Source organism: Silurus aristotelis (genome assembly GCF_946808225.1).
Source record: "Silurus aristotelis genome assembly, chromosome: 14".
Taxonomy (NCBI): domain Eukaryota; kingdom Metazoa; phylum Chordata; class Actinopteri; order Siluriformes; family Siluridae; genus Silurus; species Silurus aristotelis.
The window spans coordinates 25,155,250-25,173,573 of record NC_139587.1 but is presented as its reverse complement, the minus strand read 5'-3'; the positions used below and the strand labels follow the sequence as shown (position 1 = coordinate 25,173,573).

Here is an 18,324-nt window from a genome sequence, read left to right as displayed (position 1 = left end):
AAAAACACACAACAAACCCAAAATTCTTTTCATCAATCGCAATACAGTAGTTACAATGACACTTCAAACAGAAAAGCAACATATACATAGGCGTTAAAACGGGTTCGATGTCGCTCAGTAGAGTAAAACCGAAAGAAAAACCTCACGTCTATCTTAAGGTCGTCGAGACACGTACACACACACAAAAAAAAAATTATATATATATAAAAGAAAGCTAAGAACAAAGTTAATCACTTTACCCTCACAGCTATGACGAAGTGGCGATCAGTGAATAGCAGCTTATCTATGGTACATTCAAGGATAAATGAAATCATTAAACTTGCACAAAAAAAAAACCTAAACAGCTAAACAACCTCAACCTTTAACACAGAGTACATGTGTCTTTTTTTTTTTTGTTTAATACATCCCCCATCTAGAGTAATATCTGAGGTCTAGGCTAGAACAGTAGCTACATCGCCTTAAGAAATCAATTACTGTCTTTGGTGTAGCGAAAGCATTTTGAATATAGTGATGGCAAAGGGAAAAAAATATATATTCTGAATACACACACACACACACACACACACACACACACACACACACACACACACACACACACACACACACAGAAAATGTATTTCTCCCTGACGGAATGTATTAAATTAATAAACAACCAGCACTGAAAAGCCAGACGGGACGGCGTGGACGAGCGGAAACGCGCGTAGAAAGCACTAAATACTCCGAAAATGAAAAGATCGACAACGTTAAATACTGAAATCTCTGCACAAACTACCAGAAAACCACGTCAATGATTTAAAGAGCTATCTGCAGGTTAATGCCAATACCAAAAATCATCTAAATCTATAAAAAAATTATCATATGGTAAATAAAAAAAAAAAATAAAAAAAAAACACACTCCAAGAAACAATGGATTGTATTGCAGTTGGGTTAAACAGTGTAAATACTGTAAGTATTAAGAGTCACAACTGATTATCAAATAGGAAAATCGAAATCAAGACTGTACATAGTTCGTTTCGGTGAAAAAAACGCCTGCTACGGCAAAAAAAACGTGTCGTACAATTTAAAAAAAAAAAACACCATCCACACCAGTGATCAAAATCAAACCATGAATTAGGAAAGGATCCTCCCGTGTGCTGAAAAACGAGAAGGACGACGTGAACGAACAGTGATCGCGGAACCCCTCTGAAATCTTTCCTATAGCAAATCGATCCTGGTACTTTCTGTCCAAAAAAAAAAAAAAAAAAAAAAAAATTTAAAAATTGAATACAGCAGGAGTGGAAGAGGCACGAACAAATGCATAAAGTGTACGACCTCGAAACTTCCATTACAAGCACAAGAGCAAATTCATAAACAAAAACAAGCGGGGAGAGAATTGAGAACGTACAAAACGTAAATCACGTTCTATCACACTTTGCGATAAAGGAGACGATCTGTGAATGTTTTTGTTTTCTTCCCCCCCGATCGTCCCAACAGACCCAAAAAAGGGGGAACCACAAATAATTCATGTTTAAATCAAACACAAAGTGAAATTTCAAGTGCTGCAGTCCTGTTGCAGTCATGTGAATGCAAGCGTCTCACGTCACACCCTGCACAGACATGATTTTTCTTTTATAAGGCACATATTCCTGTTTTGTTGAGGGATCAGTTTACACTCCCTAAAAAACACACACAATGTGAGTCTTGTGTTTCCTCTATGCAGAGTGTAGTAACCTTAATTTGTGTGGGATGTACAAGAGTTAACACTGGGAGTGAAAGGAGAACGAGTCTGGTACAAAAATACACGTGTAACAGCGACAAGAAGGAGTCTCTCACTCACACACACACGGGCCCTACCACCAGACTGGGATGGCTTCACCGAGTCACATTTAGAAGGCAATATAGAAAAATAGCTATATAGTGAGACAATATCCCATCATGCCTCTGTATACAGGAAAGGATTTAATGACTTAAGAGTGTGGGGGTTAATATTCTTTTCAATATCAAATGTGCAAAAGGCATGAAAATATGTTTTTTTATCAATTCATATAACAAGCTGTTTTCTTTTATCTTCTATAATATCTGTTTTTCAAATGCATTAAACTCCATGATTTTTAGAGACGATCGTATTGGAGCATTGAGGCCCCCTGGGTTTGGTGTGTATGTGTGTTTGGGTCAGATGTAGGGGTACTGGGGTAGTTTGGTGGGGCTGAGTGGGAAGCCTGTGTAGGCGGGCGATGTTACGTACGAGTGCGGCGTGAACAGGGCTTTGAAGGCGGCCGGTGGGTGCAGAGTGGGTGAGGGCAGCAGGCGTGGATCGATGCCCATGCTGATGCCCTGCGGCACCAGACTGTAGGCGGGTTGCAGCACGGGCCGTGGCGAGGGCAGCAGGTGGGCGACAGGGGCGGAAGGAGGGTAGGAGAGCAGGGCGGGAGGAGGGGCTGGTGGGGGAGCTTGTGCAGAATGGGTGGGGCTGGCGTGAGGAAAGGTGTGGCCGTGCACCATGGGAGGGATGAAGGCCTGCGGACGGCGAGGTTGGGTGTAGTTGCCGTTCCACTCGTTGTGACAGGAGCTGTAGTGCTGGACCTGAGAAAGAGGAAGAAAAAAACAAAAAGGTAAAATATTTTCCTTTAATTACAATCAAAACACAAAACACCTCTTAAATGACATAAGAGATCTGGACATCTAAACATTCTTCATGAATAAATCGGGTTATATAATGAGAAAGACTGAGAGAAAGTAAAAGGTAGAGGGAGAAAGACCTGGCCAAAGCCCACAGGTGGCTGTTGTTGGAATGTGGAGGTGATCTTGTGCTGGCGGGGTAAACTCTGAGCGGAGTGCAGACTCAACCGGCCGGGAGCGCACCGTCCTCGCAACTGGCACGATGAATCGAACACTTGGGGGGGGAGAAAGAGAGAGAGAGATAGAGAAAATAAATAAATTGTGTATGGGCCGTGACTAAACCCACATGTCTGTAACAGGTGTCCAGAAATGTCAATCGACAATCAGTAGCTTCACAAACTCATCAGCCACCAAACACACTTTCATTTCCACACCGCACACAGTCACAAATCCTAACCTCGTTCTGCGCTTTCGAGATGATCTCCAAATATAACACGGAGTTCATTATGTTCTAACTGCATGCAATCACACAATCAGCAAAGAGCTAAATGGGACGAGAGACTGAAGAAGTAGAAGAAACAAACCAAAAGGTTTTTCACTCAACACTGGGATGTAGTGCACATGACACTCGGGTCACAGTGCGACCACTACCCATATTCACCTGTAATTGTGGTAACCTCCTGTCTCTCCTCTCTGACCTGCAATGCAGACATATGAGCTGTGACCGTGCACACACTCTAAAGCACATGCCGAATTGGAGCGTTTCTCAGGTCATGCCACAACAATGATAAATTGTAAAAGTATGCATATACGAAAAACTTTACGTCGGCGTTTTTTTTCCCTAAATTGTTTATATTTACCTGCAAGTAATGCAAAAAAAAAAAAAAAAAAAAAAGAAGTGAGTAAGTCAATTCACAAATCAGTTAGAACGAGGTCGGTTAGTGCGTGCGTGCGAATGTCTTACCCGTGTTGCCGTGATAGTGCTGGTTGTTAATATTGTTGATCACTCTGAGCGGCGGCACCACCACTGTCCTGACAGCCGGTTTAATCTGCGTCCCTGTGCGAGTGTTGCTCCGGCGCATTTCGGATTCCCGTTTCTGATTCGTGTTCAAAAAGCGTCTTTCGGCAAACGGGCTACTGTGCGTGTCTGATGCCGGAGAGCCGTCCACCGTGTCGCAGCCGCTCTCATGACCGTCATCCTCAGACATGCTGGTGACACAAACAAAACGAAACAGTTACAGAAAGGACATCTTTTGTGTATGAGATCAGCAGCACCCTCTAGTGGTTCATGTCTCTGGGCAAAAAACTTGTACTGCTGGATTAGTATTACACTTCAGTATTTAGTTATTCAGATCAAATTCTAATAATAGAAATGGACATTTAATTAATCGATAGTTTCTTAAAACTAATAGTCATTTCAGTGCTAAAAAGTAGCTGAATATACATGTATTTATTTCTATGCTGTTTAAAGTAGAAACAGTAGTAAACAGTAGATCCAGTGTTTTTTTCTACATTTGTATAATTATCTCGTAAATTCAGATTATATACCGTATCGTTTTGTGCTGTATAAGGTGTAATTTTTTCCCCTAACTGTATTGAATTTCACGGTTGTTTTTGAAAAATTACCACTTCTGCCTATGCTAATTTCCCATCCTTGTTTCAGTTCGTTTTTTTTTTTCTCTATACATCAACAAATTAAACACCATAATGCAGAATCACTGTGCAAGTTTTTATTATATGTAATATTTACTTAAACAGGTCATTATATTAAGACTTTTAGAAACACAACACTTTTTAGACTTAATAAGAAAGAAATTTGTGTAGTGTGTTGTGTGCAAGAGAGCTAGACACCTGTTGGGTCTCTTGCAGGGTGAGGGACTTGACTGAGCAGAGGCTGAGGAGCTTGTGCTCAGGCTGCTGTCTGGGCTGCTGAGTGAACACACACGCTCCATGTTCAGAGAGCCTTTACACGTCTCACAAGCTGAACTGCCCGTACATCTGAAACACACACACACACACAAGCACAAAAATAGGTTTAGGAAGATATTTTCCCCTAAATCGTTCATATGTATTGCATTTGCAGTGAAAATAACTACAAGCTTAAACATAAAAGTTCATGTTTGTGTCACAGAATAAAAATAAAATGTTTGTTAAACTCACTTGTTAGAGGAACACCTCTGTTGGTCTTTATCTCTCTCCTCCTCGTCTGTATCGCTGCTAATGCTAATGACGCTGACCACAGGGCTTGGCGATTCACCAATAACGGCCGATTCTCGTTGCTGATTGGCCGCTGATAGCTGCTCATCAGAGCACTGCTCTTTTGTCTTATAGCAGCTCTCTTCCTCCGCCTCTATTATGTGGTTTGGCTCCTTCTTGGGCTGTGAACCCACCTCCCTGTCTCTAAGCCCCGCCTCTGGGTTTCGTTGAACGTCTTGTCTTTGTGTTTTTGGCGAGAGGCACACTGAATTATGTTTTTCTGTGTAGTGCGACATATTCACACTCCTGCAAAGCACGCAATCGTCCGATCAGATTAAACCGTTCGAATTGAACATAGGACACTTTGATATTTGCACATTTTAAATCGGCTTACCTGTTCTGACTGGGCTTGATGCTCTTGTTGGCTGTAGTCTGAGGCCACACCACATGAGCAATGCCTATGTTCATGGGCTGGTGCGCAGATACGGCCATTTGATTGGGCACGAGTGGCTGCGGCAACATGGAACCATAATGGCTGGTGTGTGAACGCATTTTCCTGCAGAAAAGGACAACAATTTAGAGCGGACTCTTAAAAAATAACCACATGGGTACTGTGATAAAATGAATCATATCTGGGAACTTGATGAATCATATCAGCACTTGGTACAAGCAAAACAGGCAATTGTCATGGGTGGCAACACTGCGGTGTTTAAAATGCCACTCTGGACTCATGAAATAGTTTAGTGCTGCTCTGCCCCATTATTAGACACGGTTTCATTAGTTGTCGCTTGCCACTCCATCCTAAAAGGTGCATTTTCTATTATTATCTGCTACATTACTCACACTGCGTGCGTTGCATACCTGCTAATTATAATGGCAATTACACTCGGAACCGAATAAGTCATTGTGGAACGCAATAAGACAAATTCGGAAGCTCCCATTTTATGTTTTGATCTAAGCATTTTATATTTATAAAACACATTACATGTAAGATGTAGTCACTGTGCAACATTACATCCTTTATTATATGCATTAGTCTGTCCGACTGGCCCCTTAAATCTTATCTGTATAATCCTACACCTAAATAAATCAAACACAAATCTATGTGTGGGGGAAGTAATTTTATAGTTAAAGTGGTTAAAAGGGTTGCATTCCAGTCCTGGAGTTCTACAGATCTAGACCATGCTTCAACTTGCTCAACTGAGCAACAACATGGACAATACGGTTCAATAATATGCATGAAAGAACAACAAAAAAAACCAAACATGCACCTGAATGATCAGATAGACAAAATGAAGGCAGGACCACATAAACACAGTTTTTTCATTGTCTTACCCCCAGTCCCCTCTCCTCTGAGAGCATGAGACTGTGTCCGAGGGCAGCGTGGTGGGGGGAGGAGGCACCTGCTGCCATGCTGGTACCAGGATCTGTGGCGTTCTATTGGACCACGGCTGCTGCAAAAATCCACAAAGAAAAACAATCAAATAGGAAATGCACTGAGAAAGTATCAGTATCTTGCAGGTGACTTTCGGGTTCATTTAGAGGAACTGCTGCAGCATAGGTTCAGGTTCTGACCTGTGCTATGACTCCCGGTCGGAGAGGTAAAGGCTGGATGGCTGGAGCTTGGGTGACCAATGGCAGTGTATTATCCATCCGCACCGAATATCCTGAAGGCTGGTTTGGGTTGGTGCCGATTCCTGGAAAATGACAATGTATATTATAAAATAAATTCAGAGACTCAAAGCCTTGACTTTCATCTTTTTGTACTGAACAACATGAACGAGCCGGTTTATATTCCTACGTCGGCGCTACCTTGAATGGCCGGCGGGCAAAGGATGAGCGTTTGCTGAAATGAATCGGTGCAGCCAAACTGCGCACTTCCTGTCTGCAGAGGAATGCCAGGATGTACCACAGGTGGCGCAGGTGCAGCCAGACCCTAGATCCGAAAACAAAAAGGTCATATTAGTGATTTTCCCAGAAACATAAACTTGTCAGATGTTATGCTCGCATTGTAGCTGACCAGAAGGCTTAATTGGGCAGTATTAAAGATTTATACAAGAAACAAGGAGTACAAAAGCACAGGTACGTACAAGATGTACTCAGTACAGAATAATGTCATACATTAATAAAAGATAAAAGGTGTACTTTTTTTTAAAGAAATGTATAATAGGATATTGACGGGGATTAGATATTTAATTTATGGAGCTCTCTGATGTCTAATAAAGGAAAGGTAAAAATAAATAAATAAATAAAAGTATCAAAGCTGCAGGTCCTTTCAATTATATTTTTAGTACCTGTGAGTGCATTGAAGGCATTTTGTTGAAGATTGCGATGTTTGGGCCGCTGGGTAGCGTGACTGGTTTCATGAGAGGGGGCGGGGCTTTGTTGCGGTTCACCACATCATATGTGCCGGTCCTCGAGTGGCACACGTCCATGATGTGAAAACACGACTGAACGCTGTAGGGAACAGTGGACAAAGTCTCAGCTTATTTGCTCCCTTGCATAGTTGTCTGAACATGCAACAGTCAGATAGATTCGGATTTCATTTTCCCACGTTCACACACACATAAGGCCGATGTGATCCAACAGACCGACAACCTGCTCGGATGATGCAGAAGAGATAAGTGTGTGAATGGAGCAGATTCCAGATAAAATGGTTTTAAACGAAACTTGGTTCTATCGTTCTCTGGTGAGAACGGCTGCCTAAAAAGCTTGAACTATTACGCGTATGCGCGCCACTTCACGCTAATATGATTTGCATTGTGAATGATTCCAACGCCAAAAGTGTTCAGTGTGAGCTTACTGGTTACTGTGTGGAAAGTCCAGTAAGTGCTGCATAGTAACGAAAGGGTGGTTGAGAACATCCGAAGGGCTGATGCGCTGGTCAGCATCGATCAGCAACATCATCTTGAGCAGATCCACAAACTCTCGCCTGTCCGATTTCTCCGCCAGCTGATCGCAGCCGTCCATATTCAACACCAAGTTTACCTGAGAAACGTGCGCACAAAAAGTGTTGTTGTTTTTTTTAAACATAATAAATAAATCATCGCTGCTTTGGTGTGGATGTGTGATCTTTTACACAAGCCGAGATCAAAGGCCAGTAATCTATTAATAACTCACATGGCCGATGTCATCCAGAGAGCTGAAGATGTACTTCCTGGCCTCCTTCGATTTCATTCCAGTCTCCGCCTCGTGCTCCTCTGTCGTCTGTTTAAAAAAAAACAACACAGGATAAAGTTTAGAGTGCAGCAAAGCTACTGTAATGCATACACTGGGGACGTCTGGAGTACAACGGAGACGTGGATTGAATGTCCAGGAAAGTCAGCAATATACAGAGGGTGTTCAGTAGGCCGGAGTTGAAGATGCTGCGATTGACAGAATTACAAATAAGTGTATTGTAACGATCCAAATTACAAGACCAACTCGGTTACCTAGAAATTGTGTAGAACAGTAAATACCGAATATTAAAGCTTTGAGGTGGGGAAATGAATTCGATTTTCTTTTAAGGTGCAATCTCAATCATGGAAGACATGGATTCTAACTCATCGGCTCATGTATGACGCAAGTAGGGTAACCTGATGAATCAACTTAACAAAACCTTTCCACATCACCAAAAGGTCAGGGATAAAACGTTACTTCCATTACTTCACATTAGTAGTGTACAAGTCCAACATTTTGGAGATCCTACAATTTTCTCTGTTATGTAGCAAAAAAAAAAAAAAAAAAAGGGAAAAAAAGCAACCTTAAAAGTATAATAAATAAAAATCACTTGAATAATTAATACAGGTTATGAAACATACTGGAGTAATGAACTCCCTGGGAGAGATGAGTTCATGCAGGCAAATTATTTTATATATTATTTATATATTTGTCTTTCAATCTTTCAATTGTTGTGACTGAAGATTGGTGCGGCAATTGGGACGCCGATTTCCGTTTACCTTTTGGTTTTAAGGTTCGGAAGAAAATGCCAAACATCAAAACCGTTGATTTGGAACAAAGCATTTAAATCGTGTTTGATGTCCCAGACGTGAGTTCGTTCCTGCTTAACAGTGTCCAAACATCATGAAAGACGGAAGGAAACATTCATTAATAAGGGATTTGCTCCTGTCATGTAGAAATCTCTCTGTTTACGTTTATTCGTAGATGACCTTATCCAGAGTCATTTCAAGATGGATGAGGGTTGGGGGTCTTGTTTAAGGGTGTCAGCAATGAACACAAAAATATATATACTTTTAGTGACACTCCTGCCTTTTCCATTCCTTTCTCCTGATGTAACATGCAAAGTGAAGATTTTCATCCTACAGAGCACATTTATTCACAAACTTGCCTTCAGCCTCCAGGCTGCGTACGGTGAATCTGACTCCTTGCAGAAGAAGCGAGACGTTTTCGTCCCCACGTTTAACAGGTGCTCACCGGGCAGCCCTTGCGTTTGAGAAATGTAGCGAATCTGAAAAGAAGAACGCCAACATTAGCTCCTTTAGACAGCCGTGAAAACCAATGAATCATTCAAATCAATCTTGGCCATTAGAACATTGCATTTCAGATGTGCCGTGTGCACGCCAGAAAACACGATGAGGTTAAATGGTTAAGAGAAAGAACAGCAGATCTTTAACTTAAGAGCATCATAAGCTCCAGATTTATTAATGTCCTGTTCCTGATCCAAAAAACTCCTAATAGGATACAACAAAGGAGGACTAACTTATAGTTGCGCATTTCTTTTTCCGTTGCTTTCGATTTTGGATTTACAATATATATGCAAAATATATTTAAAAATACTTGTGGGTGAGTATTATGGTTACAAAAAACCCATTTCTTTTCCAAAACCTGCCCTGACTGAGAATTCAGGTGATCGTGGTTTGGTAATATCCGTTACCACGCAGCCCTACACGTCATAGTTAAAAGAGAAAAGGTTCAAAATGGACTGTGGGATGTTGCCGTGATGCTGTTACATTCCATAATCCACACCCCGATGCAGTTGTTGGTTAAGAGCGTGTTTTGACAAAACCGGCAATTTCATCAGAAGAAAATCATCATAATTGTCATCTACATTCAGCCCTGGTTCAACACGTCACAGCAAGGTGTGCGTGTGTTTGTGTGTGTGTGTGTTTGGGGCAGCTGAACATCTCAAATAAGAATTACGGTTTACTAATGGAACAACCCAATGCAATTCAAAGAATTCGAGATGGCGTTAATCCAACCTCCAGATTCCATAGCAACCCTGCAGTAAAAGCTAAACGAATCAAACCAGATTGTGTAACAAATCGCTTGATGTACAACGAAAGAGCAGCAGCTGCCCCGGTTACCTTAGCAACAGCCAGTCAGAGGCAATTTTGCAATGGAATTAGGACGAATTCGACCAAATTTGCATACAAGTTAGCTGGATGAAAAATGGCTGCCTCTTTGTCACAATAGCAAACGAGGACTTCAGTGTAGTCGTTTAGTGGCATCAAATTATTCATTTTAAAATCGGAAAGAAAAGTGAATAGAGCGGAAATCTTGCTCTCTAATTACAGAGACCATGGAGGGGACATTTATAGTCATAAATTTTTTTTTATAAAATATATATAAAAACAAAAAACCCTCCAAACTACTCACTGTCAGTCCCAGCAACGGGGGGAAAAAAATGACTAAAATAATGCACCACAACGTGTTTTTTCTTAGCGTATGCTCATTTCCTCTAGTCTTGGGGGAAAAGGGAAAAAAAAAACTCCAAGGTCAATGTGGTTCATCTTGGTTTAGTAAGAACAATTCTACAGACACCACTTAAAGCAACAAGCTTGAAAGTGGAACCAAAAAAAAAAAAACCCAAAACAAAACAAAAACCACAAACCGTAACCAAAAAAAAAAAAGATTTATCCGATACCCAACGCCAGCCACAAAAATGGCCCATTTCTTTATTGAGACTGAAAGAACTTCACTGACTGCTTTTGGCACATCGTTCATGCTCAGATTTCGCACTCATTTCCTCACAACGTTGTGTTTTTTCTAAACCAGGCTCAGACGTGCAGAACACCGGGTTCTCCAAGACCAGCGGTCGCAACCGGTGCATTATTCAAAGTATTGCATCGATCGGTTTAATGGAACCGAAGTCCTGATATCGAATAATGAGCACACAGTTTATGAACAGCTTCAGTGCTTGTTTGTGCATGCTAATACAGACTGTAGGGGAAGAAGAAAAAAAAAGTATTCCCGTTCTTCAGTCCACACCCTGGCATCCTTAATAGGGCATGTTTTAACAAAGCCAAAGATTTCATTGGCCCAAAGAGAAAAAAAAAAAAAAAAAAAAACGGATTACACAAGCCACAAGTATGGCTCTGGCACGTCACAATACAGTGAAGATCAGCCTGACTTTTGAATCCAGCGTGTCGTTTATAATAAGCGTGACCTCTTTTTTGACTTCTGGTCGAAACATCTCGCTTCTCAGAAACCCTGCGTCATAGAGGACCTCTGACATATAATACGCCGGCCACTGAGGGGAAAGGGAGAGTTAGAGTGAGAGAAAGACAATGAGAGAGAAAGTGCAAGGAAGTGAGAAAGCATGTGAAAGAGAAAGGGTGGGAGACTGAAACAAGAAAGAACAAGAGAGGAGGAGGAGAGGGGCAAATTCAGAACTGAAAGAAAACGTGAGCGAGAGTGTGAGAGAGATGCAAAGAGTTAGAGAGAATGCATGAGGATAGTAGACAGACAGAGAGAGAGAGAGAGAGAGAGAGAGAGAGAGAGAGAGAGAGAGAGAGAGAGAGAGAGAGAGAGAGAGAGAGAACACAGACTAAGAGCAGTCTGCCCTCCCCAAAATTACCCACCCCTGAGTCTTTTTCTGTCCCGTCTCGTTTTACTAGCTCTGGAGCTCAATGCGGTTTTGTTGAACAAGCGCAGTTACTGTTTGTGGCATCATGAGGGAGTTATAGAGACGCGATCGAGTTGCCACAACGCAAACACAGAAAAAGCACTCAAGTGAGAACCTGCTGATAGTGCAAGCTGGAAAGTGTGAGTGTGTGTGTGTGTGTGTGTGTGTGTGTGTGTGTGTGTGTGTGTGTGTGTGTGGTACAGCATTAGGTGGGGGGGGGGGGACGAGACGACTGTGGCTTTGGGTTATAAATACATTCTGCTGTGTGGAGTGGAATTGGACCCAGTGCTGGCACAGTATGAAGTTTACAGTCAGCACAGCGCACGAGACTCTCCTAAACATCGCACACAAGCAGATCTGACCAGGACACAGGAAATTTTTTTTGTAACCTTCTAATATTTAAATGTCCTCCTGCACATGTCTGAAACGATTTTACGTCCTACACCCTGGGTTCTCCTGCACCACCTTACTGCTACACTTCTACCATGTAGCTCAATTTACTTCAGAGGGGTTCAGTGCTCCAACGCATCCCCAGTACGGTTCAGTAGGATGGAGCTCAGAGCTCTATAGCAAACCATATCTTCATGGCATTTGGGAATTGTCATACTGAAAGAAGAGGTTTCCATGTTTTCCCTTTGCTGGGATCTTTTTTCCCCCCGTTTTCTCCCCCTCAGCAGTTATGGTATCTGATTTGTTCCAAGACTTCCTGTAATTGATGATTTTCTTATTCTAAAAATGTCCCCTTTGAGGTCCCTGTGATTAGAGAGCAAAATGGATTTGATGATCTATTCACTTTCTGGTGACACCATCCTTTTATATTTCTAATAGTAACACTTTGAAGCCAATGACTATAATGGTTAAGACACTTCAGGCTCAGATGCCGTTCAGGTTCGCGGAGGTCTGAGGGGATCTAGAACAGGCCACTCAAGTTTGTGGGTGAGTTTTAAAGCTCTATAGCAGGAGATCTTTCACTCCAACCCATGGGAAGCATATCTCCATGGAGCTGGCTTTGTGGCATCGTCATGCTGGAACAGGTTTGGGTCTCCCAGTTCTTGATGGAGGATAAAATGCGATGCTACCTCATCCGAAGAAATCCTAGACAATTATGTGCCTCCGACATTGTGCATGGAGAACAGCAGCATATGGCTGGAAAAATCGGGTGTCCCAATACTTTTTTCCATAATTATAGCTCTTGCTGTCTGGACTCAGATCTGATGTTAAATAGTTGTCTAAAAAAAAAATTTGACAGTAGTTCTGCATTCAAGGCAGTGCTAGCCTTCTCCCAATACGTTATCGTTTCTATAGAAACGGGGATTGAAATTACAATATTTAATCAGAACACTGACCCTTTGTTTAAAAGAGTTATTTAACAGTGAGGGAACGGGTCTTCAGTGTCAGAACTTTGTGACAGCAAGCAAGTTCTCTGCCATGGTCTTGAAGATAAGAGTTTTTTTTACATTCAAGAAAGAAAGAAAGAAAACAAAGGCTCCTGAGGAAATAGTTGGTAATGGCAGCTATTATGTAAAATAGAACAGGAACTAGCCACAATTCAAGCCGAGGTGGAGTGATCTCACGCTCTCTCACACACACACACACACACTCTCACACACTCTCACACACTCTCACACACTCTCACACACTCTCACACACTCTCACACACTCTCACACACTCTCACACACACACCATAAATGGCAAATAAATGACTCCTAAAGGAAAAAAAAAAAAGGAAAAAAAAACTCTGCATTCACGACATTTCTAAATCTCTAAAGCTTTGGAAAAAAAATGAAGAATCTGATGTGTGGTGGAGAAACACTTGGGCACAGACTGCAGGTGGCAGTGACCTGGAACAGTCAGCCCATTAGCTTGCCGAGTTACCTGGTCATATTCCAGAGCTCCGGGGTAAAGCGGCCAGCCGAGAAACAGCTCAGCAATGACGCAGCCCAGTGACCACATGTCTATGGCCTCACAAAAGGGCAGACCCAGGATGATCTCTGGAGCCCTAGGAAGACAAAAAAAAAAAAAAAACCACACACACGCACTGTTAATGGAGATGTTACTGTGACAACTGGCTGTTGACTGGACAGCTCAGGGCTGCATGATTTGTTATGAACGCAAAGCACAAGGCCAATAAACGAGGTCAGAGTACACACACACACACACACACACACACACACACACACACACACACACACACACACACACACACACACACACACACACACACACACACGTTTAAGCAGATAAACAGCACTGAATAAGACCATAACATCACATTTACATCCTGAATCACTAATGCTTTTAGACCTATATTTCCCAAATACCATTGAAATGATCCTCCCCCTCGTGTCTTTCTGCACGCACGCACGCACGCAGACACATCAAGTTCACAGCCAAAAGACGTCACGGCAACACATCTGCTACCTTGACAACAGGGGGATAGAGGTGTATGCGTGTGCGTGCATTGGGGGGGGGGGGGGAGACGCCGGCTGCCTAGCGACAGACAGGATGTAGTCGACGAAGGCCATCATGGGGGTGAGAAGTGCGTGTCAGCGTGCGACACTAAATGTCAGCGCCTTGAAGAGTCGCTTTCCAAGTGTGATTACAAGCGAATTTAATGGGGGAGTAATAAAATTAGAGAGAGAGAGAAAGAGAAAGACAGAGACGAGACAACTGACTCTCGCTCCATCTCCAAACTAGATGCCTAAAAGCCTGGTCCAAATCAGGAAGTGCGATGAAAGCAGGACTTGGGTAAATATGGAACAGACAGAGATCAGTGTTGATTTGACAGCCGGCTATCTAGGATTAACCCTTTCTAAATCTGCTCTCAGCCCAGAATAGCAAAAAACCCAACAGCAGACATACATATGGGCTAAACGCAAAAGCTAAACCCACCCTGTGTACAACACCGAATGCCGCAAATAGCACGAGAAGAAACACCTGGCAGGATTCAACTTGTGAAAACAGACACAGTTAATAGTCACCAATTAAATGTATCCTTTTTTGAACAGACTACCAGTTTACGCACTCTATTTCAGCGCTGCAAAATATTAATTTTTGCAAACAGGCCGCTGGAGGAAAAGTCATAGTTTAGAAAAACTAAATCGTAGTTTGTAAATGTTATCACTCTGACAGTTTTATTGCAATTTGACTATTATATAATTCTCACCCTTAGTTTGCATGATTCTTAACTGGAAGCTCTAACACTCATTTACCTGTTAGCAAAATGATCCATAAAGCTCCAGTGTAACAATAATAAAGCAAACTTTCCTCATCGAGCATGTCTTGGGAAACGCAGGCCCGAGACAACAGACGCCACAGGGGGAGAAGTGGCAATGCTTTCTATATTTACCTCTGCTCCGTTTATTCGAAAAACGAATAGTCATTTGCCAAAAATAAGAGCGAAATCAAATCATTCTAGATGATCAGTGTACACCTGCAGACAAGCCATACTTAAAAGTCTACTGTTAAATATTTCTAAGTTTCATTTCTATGAAATTGTCCCTTGAAAATATCTACCGTATTTCCAGACTATAAACCGCTACTTTTTCCCTACGCTTTGAACCCCGCGGCTTAAACATCAAAGCGGCTAATTTATGGATTTTTTCCCGGTTTCACAAAATTTAAGCCAAAAAACTGAACCCCATAAAATTAGATCAATGAAATTGCTGAACGGGTTCAAGTGAACCAATGAAACTCTTTATATTGAATCAGATGCGCTCCCACTGAATCGGGCCGCACCACATCATAAATATGGATGATGTTCCTCTGACGTTTGACCTGCCGCTCACTCAGACTGTCTACAGGAAATGCGAATCATTTCGTCACGCTGAAAACAACCGGGCATGAAAAAACACACTTCACCTGTGTTCTGAGCTGCACGGCATCGGGAGAAAAGATTCACCGGTGGTGATTTTTAAACGCACAACGATGCCAAAAGATAAACTCTCATGAGAAATTGTTGAAAATGGAAGGAGGAAGACGGTGAACAATGACTTTCTTGGTAGGCTACTGTTTAGATACAAGCCGTGTAACAGACACTGTCTTTCATTTAAGCCTGTGTAAAGTTCCTTAGTTTCAGTGTGAACACCCGCGGCTTATAGACAGGTGCGGCTTATTTATGTTCAAAATAAAAATCTTTGTCAAATTCAGTGGGTGCGGCTTATATTTGAGGCTTATATGACAGTGTGCTGTTGTGACATACTATTAACTACTAGAGCATGCAGGCCTGGATGTATTCCAAGCCAACAGGGTGTGTAGAGCAGTTCAGCTTGGTTGACAAGGTGCCATAAGGGAGCGAATATCACATGCAAAAAAAAAAAAAAAAAAGTTATGCAGAAAAGAGAAGTGAACAAGAGATGCAACCTTTCAGTCACTGTTCAGCCCCATTTCAACGATGTTAGATTTTTTTCGTTCTAAAGAAAACAGATGGTGTGTGGTTCTGCAGAAATTTCTCAGATCGTTATTGAATACGCAGAGAGAGAGAGAGAGAGAGAGAAGTGTGGAAGAGAAAAAGGTTTGGGGATTTTCACAGAGGTTACATGCACTCACTTATGAATCTAGGAAAGCTGGTCATACTATACACTCAATCATAATGTCGAAAACGTCTACAAAGCTGAGTTTGATGGTCCGTTTATCAGGTTTCATCACCACATTCATCAAGCAAAATCTGTACTCTCAGGTGAAATCCAAGGTGTGTTGTCCAAATTTTGATCATGATAATGTTAATAAACTAAAAACCTTAAAAACTAAAAAGAAATACAATTATAAATAGGGCCAAATGCAAGCCCAGACAGACATGGCAGACAGACAAAGAGGCAGGCAGACACAGACAGGCATGGCAGACAGACAGACAGAGACAGGCATGGCAGACAGACAGTCACAGACAGACAGAGAGGCAGGCAGACAGAGAGGCAGGCAGACAGAGAGGCAGGCAGACAGATTATTGATCCCGTGAGGGAAATTAGAGTCCTACACTAGCAGCAGGTTATACAAACAGCAAAAAACACTAAATACTTCTACTTTAACAGAGTGAAGCAGCAGCGCTTTAGTCTTTTAGTATGTTTAACTCTCACCTCATCATCTGTACATTTGTCTCATGCCATTCATTCAAATACCTTCACGCACTACGTGTTTGATTACTTAGCTACAAAAGTCACTTGGAACTCGCTGATATACATGTCCGTATAAGCATATATAACAGGTTTCCAGGCTTCTTATTTAACTGGGCCATATGTTCACTTCTTCGATAACAACAGTATGAATAAGAGGCGTATGACAATGATGGAAGTGAGCTATATGTATGTCACCAGTATAATATTAGCGTTCAGGGTAACAGAAGGTTTATTCAACTAAACCAAGTTGTCCTTGGTCAGGGCCTCCAGTGTCCTTGAACCTTAGAAGAGCTCAAAATACGGAGAAAAGCTCCGACGCCTCGTTTTACACAGAGCCCCGAGGGCTATGGTTGTTTTAATGTCCTGAAGATTAGATGTGCCACAGGGCAGAGTCCAGGGGTTTACACTTCTCCAGAGAATGCGCACAAGGAGAGGGCAGCGCTGTGTTCTCTCTCACACACACACACACACACACACACACACACACACACACACACACACAGTGCAAGAGCTAATAATCCACACATGCCTGTTAGAGTATATCTGTGTGTGGCATGAATATCTAGGCGTGGAGGAGCATTAACACACACACGCAGATAGAGAGTAGGAAACGAAGACAGATAGTGAGAGAAAGAGGGAGTAGGGGGACAGAAAGAGATATAAAGAGACAGAGCAACATATGGCACAGCAAGAAGCCACAGAGACCCACCAAAAAGGCAGGTAGAAAAGGTGAGACTGACCGCACATAAGATAGAAATTAAAAGAGAGAGAGACTGAAAACTGAACGGTAAGAAAGCTAAAAAGAAAGAGTGACAAACATGCAAAACGACAAAAAGATTAGAAGGGCATAGAGACAGAAAAAGAGAGAGGAAGAAAAAAAGAAAAAAACAAAAACAGTGAGCGAGAACCAGTCTCTGAGTTCTCTGTAAACAAAACCCACCCAAACACATCTTATCTAATCTGTTAGAGCAGAGAGCGGTTACGGGGCCGTCTCTTCCTCAAACAGCCGTCTATCAGAGTCACAGCCTCGGCGCACGCCCAAACTGAAACTACGGTCCACCGCATACTGCGTTGGAGACGCACGAGTCTTCCGCAGAAGCGTGGGGTCGAATAAATCCTGGCCAGAGCGAAGATCAGCGGCTCCAGCATGTTTCCCTGCCTCTTTTAGAACCGTGTCTGATTTCTCCGGCTGATGCAAATTCTAGACCTGAGCCAGGGCCTGGCTTTTCTTCTTGTCCTTTGTGTATAAAAAAAATAAATAAATAATAAATAAAATAAATAAATAAAATAAAATAAATTGATGATAAGGAAAGTCTGGGAGATTTGGAACAGGGGAAGAGAAGAGGAGGAGAAACTCAAAGCAACTCTTACAAAGTTAGGCTCGCAGCTCCATTATACGTGAGCGCAGCATTACGGAAAAATCAGACGCACGTGATCACCTTTCTTTCAGCACAGGGCGACTACAGAAGGGTGCGAACTGTTATGACGTACAGGTCAAGCTCTGCACAAACACACTGAATGCTGTATTTGAAGGAAACAGCATGGAGCCAAATCATCTTTTCACCGTTGCATCA

At 42.2% G+C, this 18,324-nt stretch overlaps 1 protein-coding gene across 2 annotated transcripts in view; it reads right to left on the bottom strand.

The window, feature by feature from the left end:
• Positions 1-1,628: 1,628 nt before the first annotated feature.
• The window catches only part of hipk3a (homeodomain interacting protein kinase 3a), a 36,092-nt gene continuing 19,396 nt past the window's right edge, over positions 1,629-18,324 (bottom strand). Inside the window, exons 3-16 of one of the 2 annotated variants that reach the window (XM_083560967.1) lie at positions 13,515-13,638; positions 9,122-9,241; positions 7,915-8,001; positions 7,598-7,782; positions 7,089-7,251; positions 6,607-6,730; positions 6,370-6,491; positions 6,130-6,245; positions 5,189-5,350; positions 4,759-5,100; positions 4,450-4,596; positions 3,563-3,807; positions 2,739-2,872; positions 1,629-2,562 (exon numbers count right to left, since the gene is read on the bottom strand). In XM_083560967.1, the coding sequence (XP_083417093.1) occupies positions 2,152-2,562; positions 2,739-2,872; positions 3,563-3,807; positions 4,450-4,596; positions 4,759-5,100; positions 5,189-5,350; positions 6,130-6,245; positions 6,370-6,491; positions 6,607-6,730; positions 7,089-7,251; positions 7,598-7,782; positions 7,915-8,001; positions 9,122-9,241; positions 13,515-13,638 (2,482 nt within the window). In that variant the 3' untranslated portion in view covers positions 1,629-2,151. Of the gene's footprint in view, positions 2,563-2,738; positions 2,873-3,562; positions 3,808-4,449; positions 4,597-4,758; positions 5,101-5,188; positions 5,351-6,129; positions 6,249-6,369; positions 6,492-6,606; positions 6,731-7,088; positions 7,252-7,597; positions 7,783-7,914; positions 8,002-9,121; positions 9,242-13,514; positions 13,639-18,324 lie in introns of both variants that reach the window. The other variant, XM_083560966.1, reaches the window with a different exon arrangement.